The sequence below is a fragment of the Mus musculus genome, chromosome X, assembly GCF_000001635.26.
Source record: "Mus musculus strain C57BL/6J chromosome X, GRCm38.p6 C57BL/6J".
Taxonomy (NCBI): Eukaryota; Metazoa; Chordata; class Mammalia; order Rodentia; family Muridae; genus Mus; species Mus musculus.
Genome location: NC_000086.7, coordinates 71,991,417 through 72,010,435, shown reverse-complemented (window position 1 = coordinate 72,010,435; position 19,019 = coordinate 71,991,417). Strand labels below are relative to the sequence as shown.

At 43.6% G+C, this 19,019-nt stretch overlaps 1 protein-coding gene across 2 annotated transcripts; it reads right to left on the bottom strand.

Annotated features, from left to right (window-relative positions):
• Positions 1-217: 217 nt before the first annotated feature.
• On the bottom strand, positions 218-18,587 carry Cnga2 (cyclic nucleotide gated channel alpha 2). 2 transcript variants are annotated; one of them, XM_006527761.1, is made up of 8 exons: positions 11,549-11,596; positions 8,849-8,983; positions 7,031-7,166; positions 6,402-6,497; positions 5,393-5,563; positions 4,218-4,325; positions 2,598-2,704; positions 218-2,320 (listed from the first exon to the last, which is right to left on the bottom strand). In XM_006527761.1, exons 3-8 carry the CDS (start codon positions 7,141-7,143, stop codon positions 921-923), a joined length of 1,995 nt encoding a protein of 664 aa, XP_006527824.1. In that variant the 5' UTR covers positions 7,144-7,166; positions 8,849-8,983; positions 11,549-11,596; the 3' UTR covers positions 218-920. The 2 variants fall into 2 exon arrangements, with proteins under 2 accessions (XP_006527824.1, NP_031750.2); NM_007724.3 differs by lacking the exons at positions 8,849-8,983; positions 11,549-11,596 and adding an exon at positions 18,245-18,587.
• Between the last annotated feature and the right edge of the window lie 432 nt (positions 18,588-19,019).

Below are 19,019 nucleotides of genomic sequence, written 5' to 3'. Positions count from 1 at the left end.
CTGGGAATTGTGTGAACTTAGGGAATGTGAAGCTATCTAATGGGGGAGTGGGTGTAGGTAAAAGGATTTTCTACAAAGATCTAGATTCAGGCATGAGTCCTAAAAGAGCAGTGAGGCTCAGGTGGGCAGAGAAAGATGCCTAAATACATGCCAGTGGGGAAACTCTTGGGTGAGGGGAAGGAAATGTGAGGAAAGAGAGTTGAGCAATAACCACAAGTAGCTGAAAGGAATTTATTAACTTTTAAGTGCCTCTAATTCACAGTATCTCATGCAGCAGTAGCCTTCACAAACTCTTCAGAACTTGTGTGCATAAGGTGTGATGGCCAAAGCTGCCAGCCACCTCCTTCTCAGAGTGACATTGTCTGACAAGGAAGTATGACCCTGAGCACCAACACTCAAACCCACCTTCCCACTCCCCTCACAGACCTTGCATGCCTTGGGAGGCAGGGTAGGGGGCCCAGTGTCTGCAGCCAATTCTTAAATGTGTACAAGTGCATGGAAACAGGCTGTTCAGAGAACACATTAAAAAGGTATTTGGGGCAGAATGCAGTAGGGAGTGACTCGATATAAAGAAGCTAAAAGGAGTCAGGCAGGCATTGTGGTGCACAGTGTTCTTCAGAGAACACTGTCTAGTTATCTAGTCCCAGAAAAGCCTCAGGAAGGACAATTTAGCTATTCTCTGATTCCTTGTGAGACTTAGGAGGTCACGCTCTTAGAAATTCAACCCACATGATCTCCATTATCCACAAGCTTGGCTGTTAGCTGGACTTGGAAGGGGACTCCAAGATGTAGCCAAAACCTTAAGCCTCAGCAAGGCTTTGGGAGTTCGGAGGGACATGAGCATAATGTGTGTAAATGTAAAGTTCTATACAGCACTTCTAACTCCTGGGGTCAAAGCAAGGCTGGACAGGCACCTATGGCTATTCAGCAACAGCTGGCTCAGGGGTGTTTATCCCATCTGATAGGTAATCATCCTCATGGTTCTGTTTCATCTTGGTCTCCAGCACTGTGATGCGCTGTTTGAGCTTCTGCTGGGCTCCAGTGTACTCAGCCAGCAGGCGGGCAAAACGAGTGTACAAGGTCTCCATGTTTGTCTCCAGCTGCTCCAGCTTCTCCTGAACATCTACCTCCATACTAGCTGCCACTTCATTCTCATCCAGTAGACCTTCCTTCATCAGGATCTCCCTACCCCGTTCTTCCAGGACTTTCTTGGCATCAGGATACTCAGTCACAGCTTCCATAAGATCATCCTTGGACAAGCAGAAGAGATCTGAGTAGCCCAGACTACGGATATTGGCAGTGCGCCGATTGCCCATTTTGCTACCCTTAATGTTAAGGATACTAATCTCACCAAAGCAGCTCCCAGCTGACAGCAAGGCATACTGAGTCACACCATCATCAGCTACCACTGCCAATTTGCCCTCCTTGATGATGTACATTTCCTTGCCAATGTCCCCCTTACGGCAAATATAATCTCCAGGACTAAAGACCTGAGGACGAAGCTTCAGTACCAGTTCCACCAGCAGGCCAGCTTCACAATCCTGGAATATGCGCACTTTCTTCAGAGTGGACAAATGAACATTAATGGCTATCTCTGCCCTAAGCTTTGCAGGCAGGTTCTTTAGGACTTCTCGTTCATCTACTGTCTTCTTATTGGTCCACAAGTAGTCAAACCATTTGATGACCTTGGCTTCCATGTCTTTACTGACCTTTCGGAACTGCATGTAGTGTTTGACAGCATCAATCTTGGCCTGGAACTCTGCTCGTGTGGCATTCATGTTGGAGATCATGGAGCCCACATTTCCCACAATAGTGGCAAAGATGAGGACACCAATCAGGAAGTCAAAGATGACAAATAGGTACTCCTCATCCTTTACAGGGGGTGGTGTCTCTCCAATGGTGGTGAGGGTCAGTGTGGACCAGTAAAGGCAGTAAATGTACTCCCTAGCCAGGTAGCCATATTCAGGGTCAGTAATGTTGGGGTAAACCCAGGTGTCAACCCCAAAGCCAATGGACTTAGAGATAGCATAGTAAATACAAGCATTCCAGTGGATGATGACCAAGATGTAGAGGACCAGGTTGCTGATTCGGAAGATGTTGGGGTAGCTTGTACGTGTCTCAGTGCGGTCAAAGAACTCAAACATACGGGCAAAGTGTAACAGACGATTAAAGCGTACCTCAGGGCTGTGGATACCCACAGCAAAATAAATGAGGTCAGTGGGGATGATAGAAGCCACATCCAATTTGAACTGCAAAGTGTGGATATAGTTGTCTCGCAATTTCTTGGGGTCTTTGACCAGGAGCCCTTGTTCTAGGAAGCCTGATAGAGATATAAGCCAACATGTCACTTTTATCCTCAGTCCTATGTCTCCCAAGATAAATCTCAACAAGGAACAAACTGTTCACTTAGACTTCCTTCCCAAAAACCACAAATCAAGAAAAATCGGAAGAACCCTAAGAAACCACTACCAGATTTAACCTCCATAAGTATGTGAACCTATAAGATTTAAAGAGGACCCTAGCAGAGGTCTACCTTCTTCGGTTCAGTTCTTTGAACTTGGGAGTCCAGATGCTGTCTGTACATCCCAGGTACTCACCTGTGCGCAGCCGAATGATGAGGTCTGCAATATAAACAGTGTCTGAGAAGTAATCCAGCACCAGCCATACCACAAAATAGTTTCTCTGTAGATCACTGAAGCAGGCTCTGTAGGAGGACAGAACTGGCTCATTAACAGACCCTGGTAAGACCCCCTAGTGGTCCTAAACTGTATACCCATGTCCATAGGGAGAACTTCATGAGGCAGGGACATGAGTGAGCCACAGTTAGCTTAGTGACAATGACTAGTGACTTCTACCTCAACTCTTATTACTAAGTAGACATCACTACCTGTATATTATCAGTGACCATTGCTCATCATCCCTGTGCTCTTGACTGAGCTTCAGACACAGAGCACAGCTTAGTCATGATCATGCCACATGCCTGGTTCAAGGACCCAGAATGAAAGTCATCAGTGGGATAAGTTAAATAACAGAATCAGGCATTCGAAGAACAGCTGACTGGCTTCTTTATTCATTCCTTTAATAGATTCCTACTGAACACATCATCAAACCCTGGCAGGATGAGACTATAGATAGAAGTGGGGTTTAAGCTAGAGGTGGTGAGACTAGAAAAGGTTTAGTGGCTACAGAAGCCTTGTATGAAGAACTGGCAAAACCGGTCAATGAGTGGGTAGAACCTAGGGAAGGGCCTAGGGAGGGGACAGAGGAAGGGCGAGATTTGATTATGTACTAGTCCAAAGGGAGAATGGTCACATTTAGAACCAAACCCCCACACAATGTGCAGAACAAACTGGACCACAACCTTCAGCCACACTGGGCCACTGAGAGATAGGGGCCTCTTTCCTGTTATTCCTTTTGCCCAGAAGGCTCTTTCTGCCAACTTCACATATTTGGACAGATTACTACTTCCCACTAAGTTCTCAGCTAAAGTCTCTGATAGACCCATTGTGATGGTTAATTCTCTACTAACTTACTACCTGAGTCCCTGGTTGCTCATTTCTTTTGTTGCATGTTTACATTCAGTCTAGCTGAGAACATTGAAAATGCAGAAATTATGCCTGTCCTGCTTTTCACATACACCCAGCACAGAGCACAAAACATAGTAAGTATGCAAGCAACCCTTGCCCAGTCAAGGACTGCCATAGCATACAGTGCTATGTGGACTGCTATTCAGTCCAAGTTCAGTCAGCCTTGAAAATTAACCTTAGAGCTCTATCATGTGAACAATTGGGAGCTATTAAATGGTTTTAGAAGAAAGAGTAGTATAGCAGGATCCTGCTTGTTGCAAGTGTGGCAGATGTACTGTAAGAGTTAAGTGTACCTGCAAGGCATAGAAGCAAGACTACTGTAGCTTTTCCAGAGGTTAGAGGAGGATGGCTTTGCCAAGTACTGTACTGCCATGCATGAAAAAGTAGCTGAAGATTACACTAAAGTACCAGGTCGAGGAGCAACATGAAGACTTAATGGCTTAGTGACTAATGGGGAGCACTGGGGTAACAGAATAGATAAAAGAGAATTCAGCAAGAATCAGAAACTTTAGGAAAAGCACTGGGTTATTGCATACTCCCTGTCTAGAGGTGAGATTGCTGTGATGTTAATCGCACTTCCTACAGACTGTGTTTCTGTGATCACTCCCACCCAGGTCCCTCCATGCTCACCTGGCTACCAACAGACACCAGTTGTAAAGAACAGGCATGGCAATGACAAACAACCAACGGTAATACCAGTCTCCAGCTGGGTCCAAAACAAACAGTTCAAATTTCTTTCTGAAGAGACAAATAGAGGTCACTAGGTTACTAGAACTCAATGTCTCAGAAGCCAAAATTCTCCAAAACATCAATGTATTAAGATGATGTGTGTATTGAGGAGTATGTTGTCTTAAGGTTTCCTTTTATAGCAACCCATAGCCAAATACCAGGCCTCTGAACCATTCTGATCATTGGAAGTTTCACTGCCTCCCCTGTCCTCTGAAAGGGCCTTGCCCAGAAAACATATCAAGGACAGAATTTTCAGCACAGATAGGCTTTCAGGCGTCTGAGGAGTATGTACCTCAGGGTGGTAAAAGAGCTTTAAGCCTGTTCACAGAGTCCCTTTGGAAAAAAGAGAGAAACTCTGGGCTAGTGATCTGTATGTGCTTCCCTCCCATCCTCCCTTTGTGTTTTCTGGCTTTCAGCCTCCAAATCATTTTCCCAGATGCTTCATTTTAACTTGGCAAGAACATTTTCCCTCTACTAACCAGAGATGGTGAATGTTGGCCAGACATCCATTATCATCTATTTATTCTTCAAACATCAGACCCTCCAATTCTACATTTTACTTCCCCATCTCCCACTGCCATCTTCTTCTTAATCACCCGAGTTTCATGCCCCTGGCTCCCACATAAGTCTGTTCAAAAACCTGCTTCTATGACCATGGTGGAGCTGAATTGAGCGTGGCTTCAATAGTACTTTGTGACTACACCTCCCTGCTTGATCATCATGTACTGACTTCTGAAGCTAGGGCTGCAGTGGTATGCCCCTGGCTGAGCACCTCTTCTGCCCAAATTCACTCCATAGGCAGCAAAAGAAAATCTAACAAGGGAATAAGTATGGTGAGAAAATATATTCCAGTTTCCCACAGTAAGGAGATCACTGGTGTTTTGGAGGCCTTGGGTGAGGACAATAGAAATTTTCAGAATAAAAAAAAACAGGAGGTCATCTTTCCCCAGTTCTTTATCTACTATCACAGAGCTTGTCACAGCCCTGTACTGCCCCTGATAATGGTTAGAATCTCCCACGGCAGGTGTGGAAGCCTTTGGACACCCCCCCAACCCCCGAAGGCTAGCTAGATATACTTGGTGCCCTTTCCCTCGCCGTCCTTGTCGCCTTTGCCATCCCCCTGATGGGTTGTCACAGTCTGGAGCTCAGGCCCACGGAAACGCTCTAGGAAGGAGTCAGGTCTTGGTTCCTCCTCACGGAAATTTTTGTTGGCCCAGTCTCTGATGATCCCCACCAGGCGGACAATCCTAGAGGGAAGAAAGGAGTCTGTGCCAAAACAACACACAAACAAACAAACAAACAACAGTGCTGTTTAAACAAGACCTAAGAGTGCTCACTGCCTGTTGAGGGAGAGGAGAAAAGAGGGAAATAGACCAGGCCACTATTTCCTGTATGGTAAGGTCTGGAAAGAAGCCAGCATTGTGGGCAAGTGTTAGGATTTAAGCATGGTCTCAAGTATGTCCTGGGGGGAGGGGGATGGTCTTCCAAAGATCCATGTGTAATGTGACTTTTCAGTTCACTGTGAAGCACAAACAGAAGATCTTCAAGGCAAGACAGCCATTGTAAAGAATCAGAATAGGCCAATACAAAGCCTATCCCAGGCTTCCTGATTTCCTTACAAGGCCTACTACTTTGCGATCCTACATATATGTCTTTCTGCTGTAAAGCATACCCTCTTCCTAGTGCTGAGGCAGCCAAATATGAAGGGAAGCCTCTCCTTCTTACTCTCAGCTTGCCTTGGAAGAGCATCTAGATCAGTGGGTTTAAACCTTCCTAATACTGAGACCCTTTAATGCAGTTCTTCATGTTGTGGTGAACCCCAATTATTTTCATTGCTCCTTCATAACTGTGATTTTGCTACTGTTATGAATTGTAATGTAAATATCTGATAGGCAGGGTATCTGATATGTAAGCCCTGTGAAAGGGTCTTTCAACCCACCCCAAGAGGTTTTGACCTGAAAATTGAGAACCACTGCTCTAGAGTCTTATTAAAAAGTCTAGTGCAGCTAAGAGGAGGGCCTAGTATCCATTTGACAGGTCCCAAGAACAGAAGAGGTAGCAGGTCAGTTTAAGTGGATGACTTACCTTCGGAAGCCACCCCTTCCCCTGCGTGGAGTATCCATCTCTGCCAACCTTTGCAGTTCTGAGGAAGTGTCATCATCAGCTGCCACAGACTGTGGTCTGCAGAAAAAGGCACAAAGTTGACACAAATTCTATAAGTATGAGTTGTCTTTCCTCTTAGGACATGCCTAAACATCTCATAGTCCCTTTTGAAGATACACTACGGCCAATGTAGCTTACTTTGTCACTGTAAGTCAGAGTTCCAAGGAAGTAGTATAGACTATGTGATATTGATGAACTCACCAAATATGAGCTGAGAATGCAGCTCAGGAGTAGAGTGATTTCCTATTAAATACAAGACCCTGAGGTACCATCTTATGTCTGGCAAAAGAAAGAGAGAAAGAGAGTGGGATAGGAAGTGGGAAGAAGGGAAAAGGAAGGAAGGAAGGAAGGAAGGAAGGAAGGAAGAAAGAAAGAAAGAAAGAAAGAAAGAAAGAAAGAAAGAAAGAAAGGAAGGAAGGAAGGAAGGAAGGAAGAAAGAAAGAAAGAAAGAAAGAAAGAAAGAAAGAAAGAAAGAAAGAAAGAAAGAAAGAAAGAAAGAAAGAAAGAAAGAAAGAAAGAAAACAAAACTCACCCAAATTCTGTGGACTCACCTGCTACCTGCCCTGTGGTCATCTTTGCCATTGGCCTTGATAGAAGGAGGAGGATGATGGTTATGGTTATTAGCTGGAGAGCTCTTCACACCGTTGGATTTTTCGGTCATCATCCATGTACATCCAGGGCTCTCACCTGACAAAGCAATAACCAGTGGACTCTAGTACCCATAGAGAGCAGGGGAGCTAGAGGTGGACAAAGTGAGAATATCACAGAACCAGACCACTGGCCTTAGTAGTTCACATGTCAAAAAATTCACTAAGGTACAGTAAAGAAAACTACATTATATAGTTTAGCATGGTTTAGATTTTAAATACCACACCAGAGTAACTATAATCATTTCCTCGGCCCTTACAACCTGAAGCAATGCTGAGTTCCATGGTTTCATATTGGTATAGCAATCATTATTCAGGAGGTTATGAGGTTTGTTAAAACATGGGAGAGTTGACATATCCACAGAATAGAAGGCATGTCCACAAAAGAGGCTGAGGAAAGAGCCAGCCACAAGTTAGAAAGAAGATTATGTACTACAGTGTCTCTTGCCACAGTCAGGAAGAATGGGGTCCAAGGGTCCCCTCAGAGTAGATTTCCTGATTTGAGGTTGATATATATGTTGTCCACTATATGTGGACAGATATGGTCAACATGCTCCCAGATTTCTCATGGCTTCTACTGCTGGACTCACTACCTTTGACTTTACATTGCCACAATACTCAGACCCTAGAGAGTTGAGTAAGTCAAGATTCCCATAATGAAATCTGAGAGTGGGCAGGGGAAGGCTTACCTTCATACTTGGATATGAAGGAAATACCAGGGAAGGTGGAATATCCTTCACAGTATAGAATCCTAACATTGTCATCATACAGCTGAAGCTCCACATAGAAATCAGGATGAGTGGGCAGGCCCATCCATCAACTGAGGGCCATGCCTAACCTCTGGATATGGTCTCTACAGGTTTTTTCTCCCCTTTGTTGGGTATTTCAGCTAGTGTCATCCCTGTTGCCCAGAATTGCTCCTGTCTAAAGGAAATGCATGGACAAAGAGTGGAACAGAGACTAAAGGAAAGACTATACAGAGACTGTTCCACCTGGGGATCTATCCATCTGCAGACACCAAACCCAGACACTATTGTGGATGCCAAGAAGCACTTGCTGACAGGAACCTGATATATATATCCCCTGAGAGGCTCTGCCAGAGCCTGACAAACACAGAAGCAGATGCTCATAGCCAACCATTGGACTGAGCATGGAGTCCCCAATGGAGGAGTTAGGCGAAGGACTGAAGGAGCTGAAGAGGATTGCAACTCCATACAGAGAACAATATCAACTAACTGGACCACCCAGAGCTCCCAGAAACTAAACCACCAACCAAAGAGTATATATGGAGGGATCTATAGCTCCAGCAGCATATGTAGCAGAGGATGGCTTTACCTGACATCAATGGGAGGGGAGGCCCTTGACCCTGTGGTGGCTTGATGCCCCAGCATAGGGGAATGGTAGGGTCAATGAGGCAGGAGTGGGTGGGTGGAGGAGCACCCTCATAGAAGCAGGGGGGAGGGAAGGGATGGGGGCTGCTGAGGGAAACTGGGAAAGGGAATAACATTTGAAATGTAAATAAATAGAATAACCAATGGGGGAAAAAAGAAATCAGTATGTGTAGAGCAATCTTTGTGCTGGCCTGGCCTGACTTAACACAACCTTCATTTTTCCCCCTGAAGATCTTCCTTTCGTTACCCAGGAGATCTTGTGAGGACATCCATCCCCACAGGATGCACTCTAGGTCATGCCTGAACCCCAGCACTTGCCCTCAACTCTGACCTCTTTCCAGCCTCTTTCACTTCTTCCAGCATCCGAAGCAGTCACCATGGTGACGGCAGTCACGTCAAGCAGCCTCAGAGATGCTTTCCTGGTGCTCTCTGTGGGACTATGGCATCAGGATGCTAATGAGGATACCTGAGGGAAAGAAACCAGCATCCACAAGTACTTGCTTGGACCCTGGAGGCAGCAGACCATGGAGACAAAGATGTCCCAGGCAATGGAAACAAATCCAGGGCCACTCACACTGATCAATTTCAGGACTGGTTGTGTTGAAGTGCAAGCTTGCAGATCAGAGGACACTACAACACATATTTTCTCTCTCTATGCTTTTGGCATTAAAAAATATTCCTCCTCTGTGACTCTCTACAGTTTCTCTAACAGAAACAGGCCTCCTATTTTTCTGACTCCCTTGTGACATCACCCAACCACACATGGCCTTCATCAGAACTGTCCATTTAGGGGAATCAGAACAGCCAGCTAAACATTGTCTCAGCTCACACAGTTACGCAGGTTCTCAATGGCACACTCTGCAAAAAAAAAAAAAAAAAAAAAAAAAAAAATCATCTACTCCCAAGGCATTTGTTACCAACAGGCCTCTAATCACCTTCTATACCCATATCTTCAGTTGCCTGCTAACCAGTTCCTCTGAGGGACATCTGACCCTCAAAGCCCATATAACCAAAACCATATTTCCCACATGTGCTTATAAGTTAGCCACTTTTTCTGTTTGCCAGTATCCTAACAGGGCTTTCTTTCTGCAAAGTCACTCAAGTCAAAAATCTGTATTTCCCCAGATATAGCTGTCTCTTGTGAGACTATGCCGGGGCCTAGCAAACACAGAAGTGGACGCTCACAGTCAGCTATTGAATGGACCACAGGGCCCCCAATGGAGGAACTAGAGAAAGCACCCAAGGAACTAAAGGGAACTGCAACCCTATAGGTGGAACAACAATATGAACTAAGCAGTACCCCGGAGCTCTTGTCTCTAGCTGCATATGTATCAAAAGATGGCCTAGTCGGCCATCACTGGAAAGAGAGGCCCATTGGACAGGCAAACTTTATATGCCCCAGTACAGGGGAATGCCAGGGCCAAAAAGTGGGAGTGGGTGGGTAGGGGAGTGGGGGTGGGTGGGTATGGGGGACTTTTGGGATAGCATTGGAAATGTAAATGAGGAAAATACCTAATAAAAAAGAGAGAGAAAATCTGTATTTCACCATAATTATTTGCTTCCTTGATGACATCCAAGCAGCATCTCTCAAGAGTTAATGCCTCCTCCTTCAAAGTATCAAGCATCGGTTCATAATCTGCCAATGCTGCTTTCACCATGACTCCCAAATTTTGTTGCAATAAGCTCTTACAGGTCAGCACTCCCTGGGGTCTGGCCTGGACACTGTCAAAGTTTGCCTGGCAAGAGAGTTACTCTTGTACAAACCCATTCTCATATCATGAATGGACAAGAATGGAGAATAGAGGCAGAGATTAAAATGGCTACAGCTATGCAAATATTCCAAGTACCTGACCAAGAGGAAGACAAGGATAAGTACAGATAGAAGGCTTAAAAAAGCATGAGAAGAGAGTTCCCAGGGAAGACGGATGTCTCAAGACCAATGCCCAGTGGACTTCACAGAGACTCCATGCTTCTGGCCCCTGAGATGAGAGATGGAAGAAAAGCTGGAGAGAAAGATATGTCCTTTGTTGGAAAACAATCAGAAGAGCATCAGGAAATTGTGTTTCAGGAGGTGATGAGTAGGGAGAGGGTGAGGGACAAGAGATAGAACTGTGACTGTAATTGCAAGTCTGCAATCTTGACTGAGAAAGGACAGAAACACAGTAAGAATGGGGTTGAGAAAAGTTCTCTTTGTGCTGCTATTGTTAAATTTTACTTTTGTGTTGCCATTTTTTTTTTACATCAAGGAGTTAACAAAGCAAGCTTAGCAGTTTTGAGAAAGGATTCAGTAGGAAATTGATTTTTGTGCTTGAGACCAGTTCCACTAGAAGTAGAGCCCATGACAGTGGGTGTGTTAGGTGGGGTCAGGTGCCAGAAGAAATTAGATTAAATTTAGCAAGTTCATCGGGAAAGGCTACCAAAGGACAGTAAAGAAATAAAGTCCTGGCTGACTCAGGTGTAAGTGGAGTGTAGTGAGAAGCAATTCACTTCTGCAGACTCCAGCACTGTAAGTTAAGAGGGAGAGGACTCCACCTCCCGTGGTACCAGGCTGCCTTGGCTACAAACTTTGCAATAGAAATTAGTAAGAGAATTCAAAGGACTTTAAAGACAAAATGAAGCTTGGCAAGAAATACAACAGGCTACCTAGTTGCTGCAGGAAAAATAGCTGGACAGGGGATCTTGGTGAAAAGTGGGAACTCCAAGAAAAGTGCTTTCTAAACCTAGAATAAGGCATGTTAATGCCATTTTCAAAAAAGCCCAATTTCAAACATGAAGTTCTTCTGGGCCTCTTTTCATCTACTAGTTTGCTAGCTGAGTAACCAGGATTATATAGATAACAAACCTGGCAAAAGAAATTTCTTGAACTTTGGCTAAAAGTATTTCCAGAGTTTCTTCAGAGTGTGCATAGGGATGTGAAAGCCAGAAAGACAGAGTCCAAATCCAACGTAAACCAAGGCTAAATGTTCTGGTTCATAGCTCAGCAAAATATGAACTGCTGTTCAATTTTCTTATTCACTTATCTATCACTCACCAGTCACTCACTGGGAGACAGTCCCTGAGCTGGATGCTAAAGTGAGAGATGGTAGTCTTACAGAGTCTACAGGAACATCAGGGTTGCTCCCAGATGAACTATGGAGACAACAAAGGAACACGATCCATCTTATAAGTCATTCTCTGTTCATGTTCTACTCTATTTCTGAATAAAAGATCAGTAATTATTCCCTCTCTCCTTGAAATAATAAGCTCTCTTTACCTCCTTCTCCTCCTCCTTCCCTACCCTCTGTTTCCCCTTTCTTTGAAGAGTTGCTCCCCTCTTGTCAACACTAAAGCTTCAGTTGTTGTGAGATGGCTTTTAATATATCTGAATGGCAACAACTTCTAATACCAGCTCAATATCTTTTCTGAACTTCAGTTTGATGGAAAGGTACCTCATGGTTAATATGCCTAGAATCAAGCTCTTAATCTTTCCCTCCAAACAGTATCTTCCCATAGAAACCTGCATCTCAGAAAAGGCAAAGCCATTCTTCTAGTAACATGGATCCAAACCATTTGTGTTTTGACCATTCCTTTTACATTTGTCCCACCACACATTCACAGCATACAGGCTCCATATTCTAAGTATCACCAGCTCACTATCTCTATCATGATTAATTTAATCCAAGCTACCAACTTTTCTTAGTGCTTGGCATTGCAGACAATAAATTAATGAGCTTTAGGTAGTTGGTTGATTAATTGTTCCTTCATGCCTTCACTTTCTCTCTTATTTATTCACCTTATGCTTTTTTTTTTACATTAGATAGATTATTTTAAAAGAATATATAGCATTTGTCTTGGGTAAGATGGAATAAAAGAGCTTCAGTATATCCTTCAGGATGCAATAACCATACTTAGAAAAGAAAAGATATGAAACAACATTTTGCACGACTTTAAACAGCAGGCAACAAATAACAGTAATTCTTAGGAGGAAGGAAAGAAATAAAACAAGCCTTGTACTCAACACTCATTTTCCTTATGATCTTTTTAGGCCATAACATAGAGGGAGAAATGAAAGCAGACCTTAACGGATTCCCCTGGGTTGAGGGGAGAGCAGACTCCAAAGAGACCATAATAGCTAGGGTCTGCAGAGCAGCATGTTGGAAGAAAAGACAGACAGACAGACACAGAGAAACACATATAGAGAGACATAAACAGAGAGACATAGAGGGAAGGTTGTAAATTAGCTGAATACGTAATAGAGTCCCAGCTTACTACATGTACCATTCTCCTAAATTCAAATATTACAGGTCTCAGTCTTCAGATGGGGAGTGATGTCACCTGTCAGATTGGAAAACCTAATTGCTTGTGGAGTCTTGGTTAGAATACCCAGAAGATCCTTGATCAGCAGTAAGGAATGTGTAGTCCCTACCATCGAGTAATGTGATACTATTGAAAACTCTTAAAAGTAAAACCCAGATGCATTACATTCTTCCCAAGCAACTAAAATGCATTTTTTTATAAAAAGCCCCCAAATATTATAAAAATAGCCAGAAGAGTCAGGGACACACCTGCTCCCACTGTTAGGATTCCCAGGAAAACCCCAAGCTAACAGCCATAGCATTTAGGCAGAGGACCTGATGAAGACCAATGCGCACCCTGTGCTTGCTGCTTCAGCCTCTGTAAGCCAATGTGAGCTCTGCTTAGTTGATTTGTAGGAGCATGTTCTCCATGTTCCTCTCACTCCTGCAATCTTCCCTCCCCCTCTTCAATGGAGTTTCTCCAACTCTGGAGACTTCAAATTTAGACTCTCTCCACATAGTATCTGGTTATGTGTTTCTGCACCTGCTCTCATCTGTTATCAGAGGAAGACTCTTTGATGATGACTGGATAAGGCATCAATCAATAAGTATAGCAGAATATTACTAAGAATAATTTCACTGATTATTTTTGCCTTATCAAGCCTTGATATGGTGGAGTTGCTTCATCTTATTGTATCTTATTTTGTCCTAACTGTCTCTTCGAGGCCTGCTCTTTTCTGAAGAGGAATAAGAGTGGTAGTGGATCTGAAGGAGAAGGGAATTGGAGGGGAAACTGTGTGAGAGATGTACTATATGAGAGAAGGATCTATTTTCAATATGTGTGTGCATATGTATATATATATACATATATATTCCAACATTCAATAAGGTAAAAATTCACAATGTATTGTATCTACTTTAAAATGACAACATATGTCAATAATTTCCCCATAAAAAGAAGTAAACAAGTTATTAATTGGAATAAGAACTGGTGAATTAACAGACAACACATTGAAAGTTATTGCAATTGCAATTGTATTATCTGTATTCAAAAAATATGTTCTAATATGGAATATATGTTTAAAAATACTTCTCGGACTCTTAGAGATTTAAAATACAAATTATGGAATAAAAAAAACACCACAGTGGTATTTCAATGCTCATGGATGATTGGATCCAAGGCCCTATTAACATTAATATGATAATGCTTTGCAGGAAAGGTCTAGCACTGTAGTTGAATATAAACCATGCAGGTTCTCTCATATTCTTTAAACATTTTTAAAGTAAATTATTCTATTTTATTTCATTTTATGTATATGGATGCTTTGCCTGCATGTATGTATATGCACCATGCTATACATGCCTGGTGACCACAGAGGTCAGAAGAAAGTGTTCCAGCCCCAGAAACTGGAATTACAGATGGTTGTGAAATACTTCTGGGTATTGAAGCAAGATCCTCTACAAGAGCAACAAGTGATCTTAGTTGCTAAGCCATTTGTCCTGCCCCTCCCACATTCTTTAAACAGTTTCTAGATGCTTTATAAAAAGTCATGCAATGCCAGTGCTGCAAGAATCCACGAAAAGAGCAAATAAGTATTAATAAAGCTGTGGGGCAAGCTCAGTGGCCTGCTGTAGGTGTCCATAGAGTTCCCAGAGGGTAAGAAGTTAAAGAGACAATTTGAAAAATAGTTTCCAAGTTTTTTTTCAAACTTGATGGAGCTATAAATGTACAGATAGAAGCTCAATGGCATGTGTGTGTACTGTATGTGTGAGCATACACACATGCATTCACACACACCATAACGAAAACTACACCTAGGCAAGGTATAATTAAATTGTCCAAATTCATTGATAATGGCAAATGTTTTATTAGATATTTTCTTTATTTACATTTCAAATGCTATCCCCTTTCCTAATTTCCCCTCCAAAAATCCCCTATCTCCTCCTCCTCCCTCTGCTCCCCAACCCGCCCACTCCTGCTTCCTGGCCCTGGCATTCCCCTATACTGGGGTATAGAGCCTTCACAGGACCAAGGGCTTCTCCTCAATAATGGGAAATTTTTAAAAGATAATTTGTGAAATAGGTATATTAAACACTGTGTGACAAGCATAAAAAATAACATCATGTGTGTCCAAAAAGCTTCTCTGCTAAGCTTCAGGCTTCCCTTCCAACTTTCAATCAACAATTTTTATCTGGTTGACTTTAGGGAGGTATAATCCATCTTGTCCCACGTCACAGTGAATTTGGTCACACCCCTCAGCTCTTTGATGGGCAGACATTTATGAGTAGTCAGAACTTCAAGATTTTTAACTGCCATCTTCAGGATGGCTTGACATGCAGCCTTCTCTTTCAAACGATGCCCACTCTCTTCCGCTATATCCACAATTTTCTACCAAGTTTCCCAGGTTCAATAGTGAAGGCCACATCAAGACCATTGAAAACTACACCTAGGCTAAGTACCCTTCATGTACTGTCTGGAGGCAAACAGCGTTACCCAGCACTAAAACTGCCTCCTGCAAAACAGTCATGCACACTGGTAAAAGGAAGGGAGAACTCAGGAAGTGTGGCAGGAAGATAGGGGAGGATAGAGAGAGTGAGGCATAGAGACTAGAACATAGAGACTAGAACTTGATGAGGTTCTGTGGACTCTCAGAAGACAGACTTTAGAGAATGGAAAAGCTGATCATGAACCATGGGATAAGGGAAAGTAGTCATAATGTGACTTCTGGAAGATTTCAAAAGAACCATTAGGTGACAAGATATCCCAGATTCTCTCACAGTCCAGCTCACCCTTATTTCTAGTTCAAGTTCATACTGAGTCTAGCCAAAGATTTCCCACAATGTTTGTCATCTCTTCTATAAAGAGGTGAACTCTAAGTCTTGTAAGACTCCAGTCACTGTAATGGAAAAGTCCTGAGTGTTGAGCAACAGACAGTACCAAGTGATCATTTACTACCCACTGTACAGATTCATAGCTAGACAATCTGGCTCTGAAAGCACATTCAGTCACAGGGCTAACTTGGAAAGTACATAATGCCAGGGAGTTGTTTAGTAGCAAGGGGAAAACTAGGGCCAGAACTTTACAAAGGGTAGCAGGCTCTTGAGGTTAACTTTTGAGGGTGGACCTGAAGCTGCTGCCACCCAGGAAGAACAGTTGTCTGGGGCTCACCTGTGAGGAGAGCCAGGAGAGCTGAGGGTAGGAGGAGGGTAAGTGAGGTATTCACTATGCCGGCCCACTGGGCAGGTGAAAGCCCATGATGTTGAGCTGAAGACAATACCTCTATGAAACTGACACTGCCTGACTGTTTACAGAGAATAAAAACCTCAGCACAGCACATAGGCTTTGTCAAAGAGTTCAACTGAGCAAATGTAGTTGTAGCTTATTCCTTTAACAAGCAGCTGGTACTTCTAGTGTAGGATTCTTTGGTATAAGAAATGTGTGTCTGGTCTGCCTTTTTCTTTTTTTTAAATATTTTTTATGTGTTTTCCTCAAATACATTTAGAATGCTATCCCAAAAGTCCCCCATACCCCACCACTTCCCTACCCACCCATTCCCATTTTTTGGCTCTGGCATTCCCCTGTACTGGGGCATATAAAGCTTGCGTGTCCAATGGGCCTCTCTTTCCAGTGATGGCCAACTAGGCCATCTTTTTCAAGACATACATCGTACATTTACATCATACATTTAAAGTAAAAGATGAGACACCTAGCACCAGATATGCACAGTCTATCCCAAAGGGGACCCCAGCAATTGGATTTTTTTCTGAAAACCTTCTTATCCTCATATCCACAGGTACTTACAGGCTGTATATGTCTCCTGAGAATAGACAGTGGGCCCCTGAACAATGTATATCCTAACCTGATATGACCCTGTATTTCTGAGATCAAGTTCCTATCTTACCTCTCTGCCGTCTCAGCTGAGAAAGAGCTCATCTTTCCTCACAAGCCACCAATCCAGAAACTTACCCATTATCTTTGATACCTCCTGCAAAACTCCTAAATCTTGCTTATTCTACTGCTGAAATCTCTCTCCTCTTCCCCATCCATCCTGACTACTTGCTACCTCAGGGGGTTTATCTGCACCCTTGGCATAGAAGTTTTCTCCTTGTTTCTCTACATTTAGGCATTCAGATCCCAAGATTTTCCTTTTCTCCATCTTTTCTGACAGGTGAGTTGGTATGTGCACACCTGGGCTCAACTATTACCCTCAGTTTGAAAGCCATGCAGAAAAACTTCACCCTAAAAAGAAGCCTTTAAAATTGGGGACATTTCTGTTCCATTTAGCCTATTTCACTTAAACCTGTTTCAGTTACAATCACACAATAGAAACCTGATATATAGTAGATGAATGAATGAATGAATGAATGAATGGGTTAAAGAATGACTGAATGAATTCCCTAAACTTGATCTGCACTTTTCTAATTCCACATCTTGTCTCATGCCTACTTTGCTTCACATCTATATTATAAACTTAATATCTCCTAATCATGACCTAAGATGTACTTGCTTTTGATCTACCACAGTTGAACCTCAACTTGAACTTACAGAAATGTGCCATGAAAGCTCCCTGAAGGAGGCAGCCACTAACAAGTAGAAGAAAGGGTCTAGGGTCCTATTGACTGGAAGTCTAGGAATAAAAGCATTCTCTTATTGCTTCAGTCTAATGTGGATGGGACATACACATCCTTTCTTGGACTCAGGTAGAAGGCCAAAAACAGATACTGAGCATGCGGCAGCCTTCAAAGTCTGTTCCTGCCCTAGGCCTATGGCTTGACTCAAGAACCTTCCTTTAATCAGAAGGTACAGCAGATGCATGGTCCAACTGGCAGAGAGTCTTGTACCCAAGTCTGGGGAGCCTGAAATTTGTGCTTTAATCTAAGGATTTATTAGGCAGGCCTGAGTAAAGAACCAAAGTAAAGGCTGAAATCCCAGCAGTATTACTGCATCATGTGACCCCCTCCCCTTACCATGGCACAGACAGCAACAGAACTCCAAGCTTTACATTCCCCCTGTTCTAAGGCTTGGAAGCCCAGAAATGCTATAGGCTAGAAAGGCAGATGAGAAATGTATTGTAGGAAGATATATAGGCTCCATACTCTCCTGCAAAAAAAACATGCCTAGCAAAGCTTTCTGTCAGCCTTTTCATTGTCTTCCTGTTAGATAACTAAGTTTGTGTCTTGGGGAAAGTCTGGTGTGACACATCCTGCCACCACCCTTTTAGGGGACCAAATATTTCACCTGGCTGCTTTAATAGGGGTTAAAATTTTCCCTGAGTAGCCAGTTACCTCTGCCCTGCTGTGGAGCCACACACAGGAGTGCCCTTGTCAATCACACTTTTAAGGTCTGCAGGTTTTATCTTCATGAGTTCCAGCCCTGACTTCCATAGAAGCCCCCAATCCATGGGCACAGAAAAGTTGCTCCCCCCCCCCCCACACACACACACTTCGCTCACCAGTCAGATGGTTTCAGAGTCCTGGGGCCAAAGTCAGCATCTGTTGTTCTGTCCACAACAGCTCCAATCAAGTAGAAGGTCTTGGGAGCTCATGAGCGCTGAAACCTGTGGAGATTTCTTGCTTCTTCTGTTGCCTAGCCAGGGAAGGTTCTCTGAGACCCGAACAAACAGCAGCAGCCTCCCAATCAGAGATTTACCCTACGTTGTCTGATACCAGCCCAGGAAGCCAACAGAGGACCAATGGAGCACATAACCACAGCTAAGTGAGCTTGAGAGCCTAGTACATCGTGCCCCTGTCCCTTAGTCAATGTAGTCCGTGCACACCGTGGCTATCAACAGCTGTGGGCTAGATGCTAGGCTGCCTGTCTGGGGAAGCTGCTTGCCTGGCCCCTCCCAAGCTCCCCAAGGGACTCTCCCTTGCACAGAGCAGGTACAAAGCTTTCTATCTAGAGATTGAACACTGCAAGCTCATGGCCACCTAACCACTGCCTTAAAGTGCTGACAGTGTTCCAGGCAGCCCACCTTACTGGAGGCTAAATCAGGGAAAAATCTGAGAGAGAGAAAGAGAAACCAGCCAGAGAGGGGAAATTCAATGGAGTTAGCAAGTAAACCTTTGACTCCTTTTCAAGAGATCAGGAGTCTAAGATGTTCCTAGGTGTGCTAGGTCCCCACCCTATGCCTTCCACTCCCCACAACCCACTCTATTTTCTCCCCTTCTTACCCCGGCTGCTAAGAGGCCAACCTGGGAAAGAAATGTTGCAATAGAGAGTTTCAG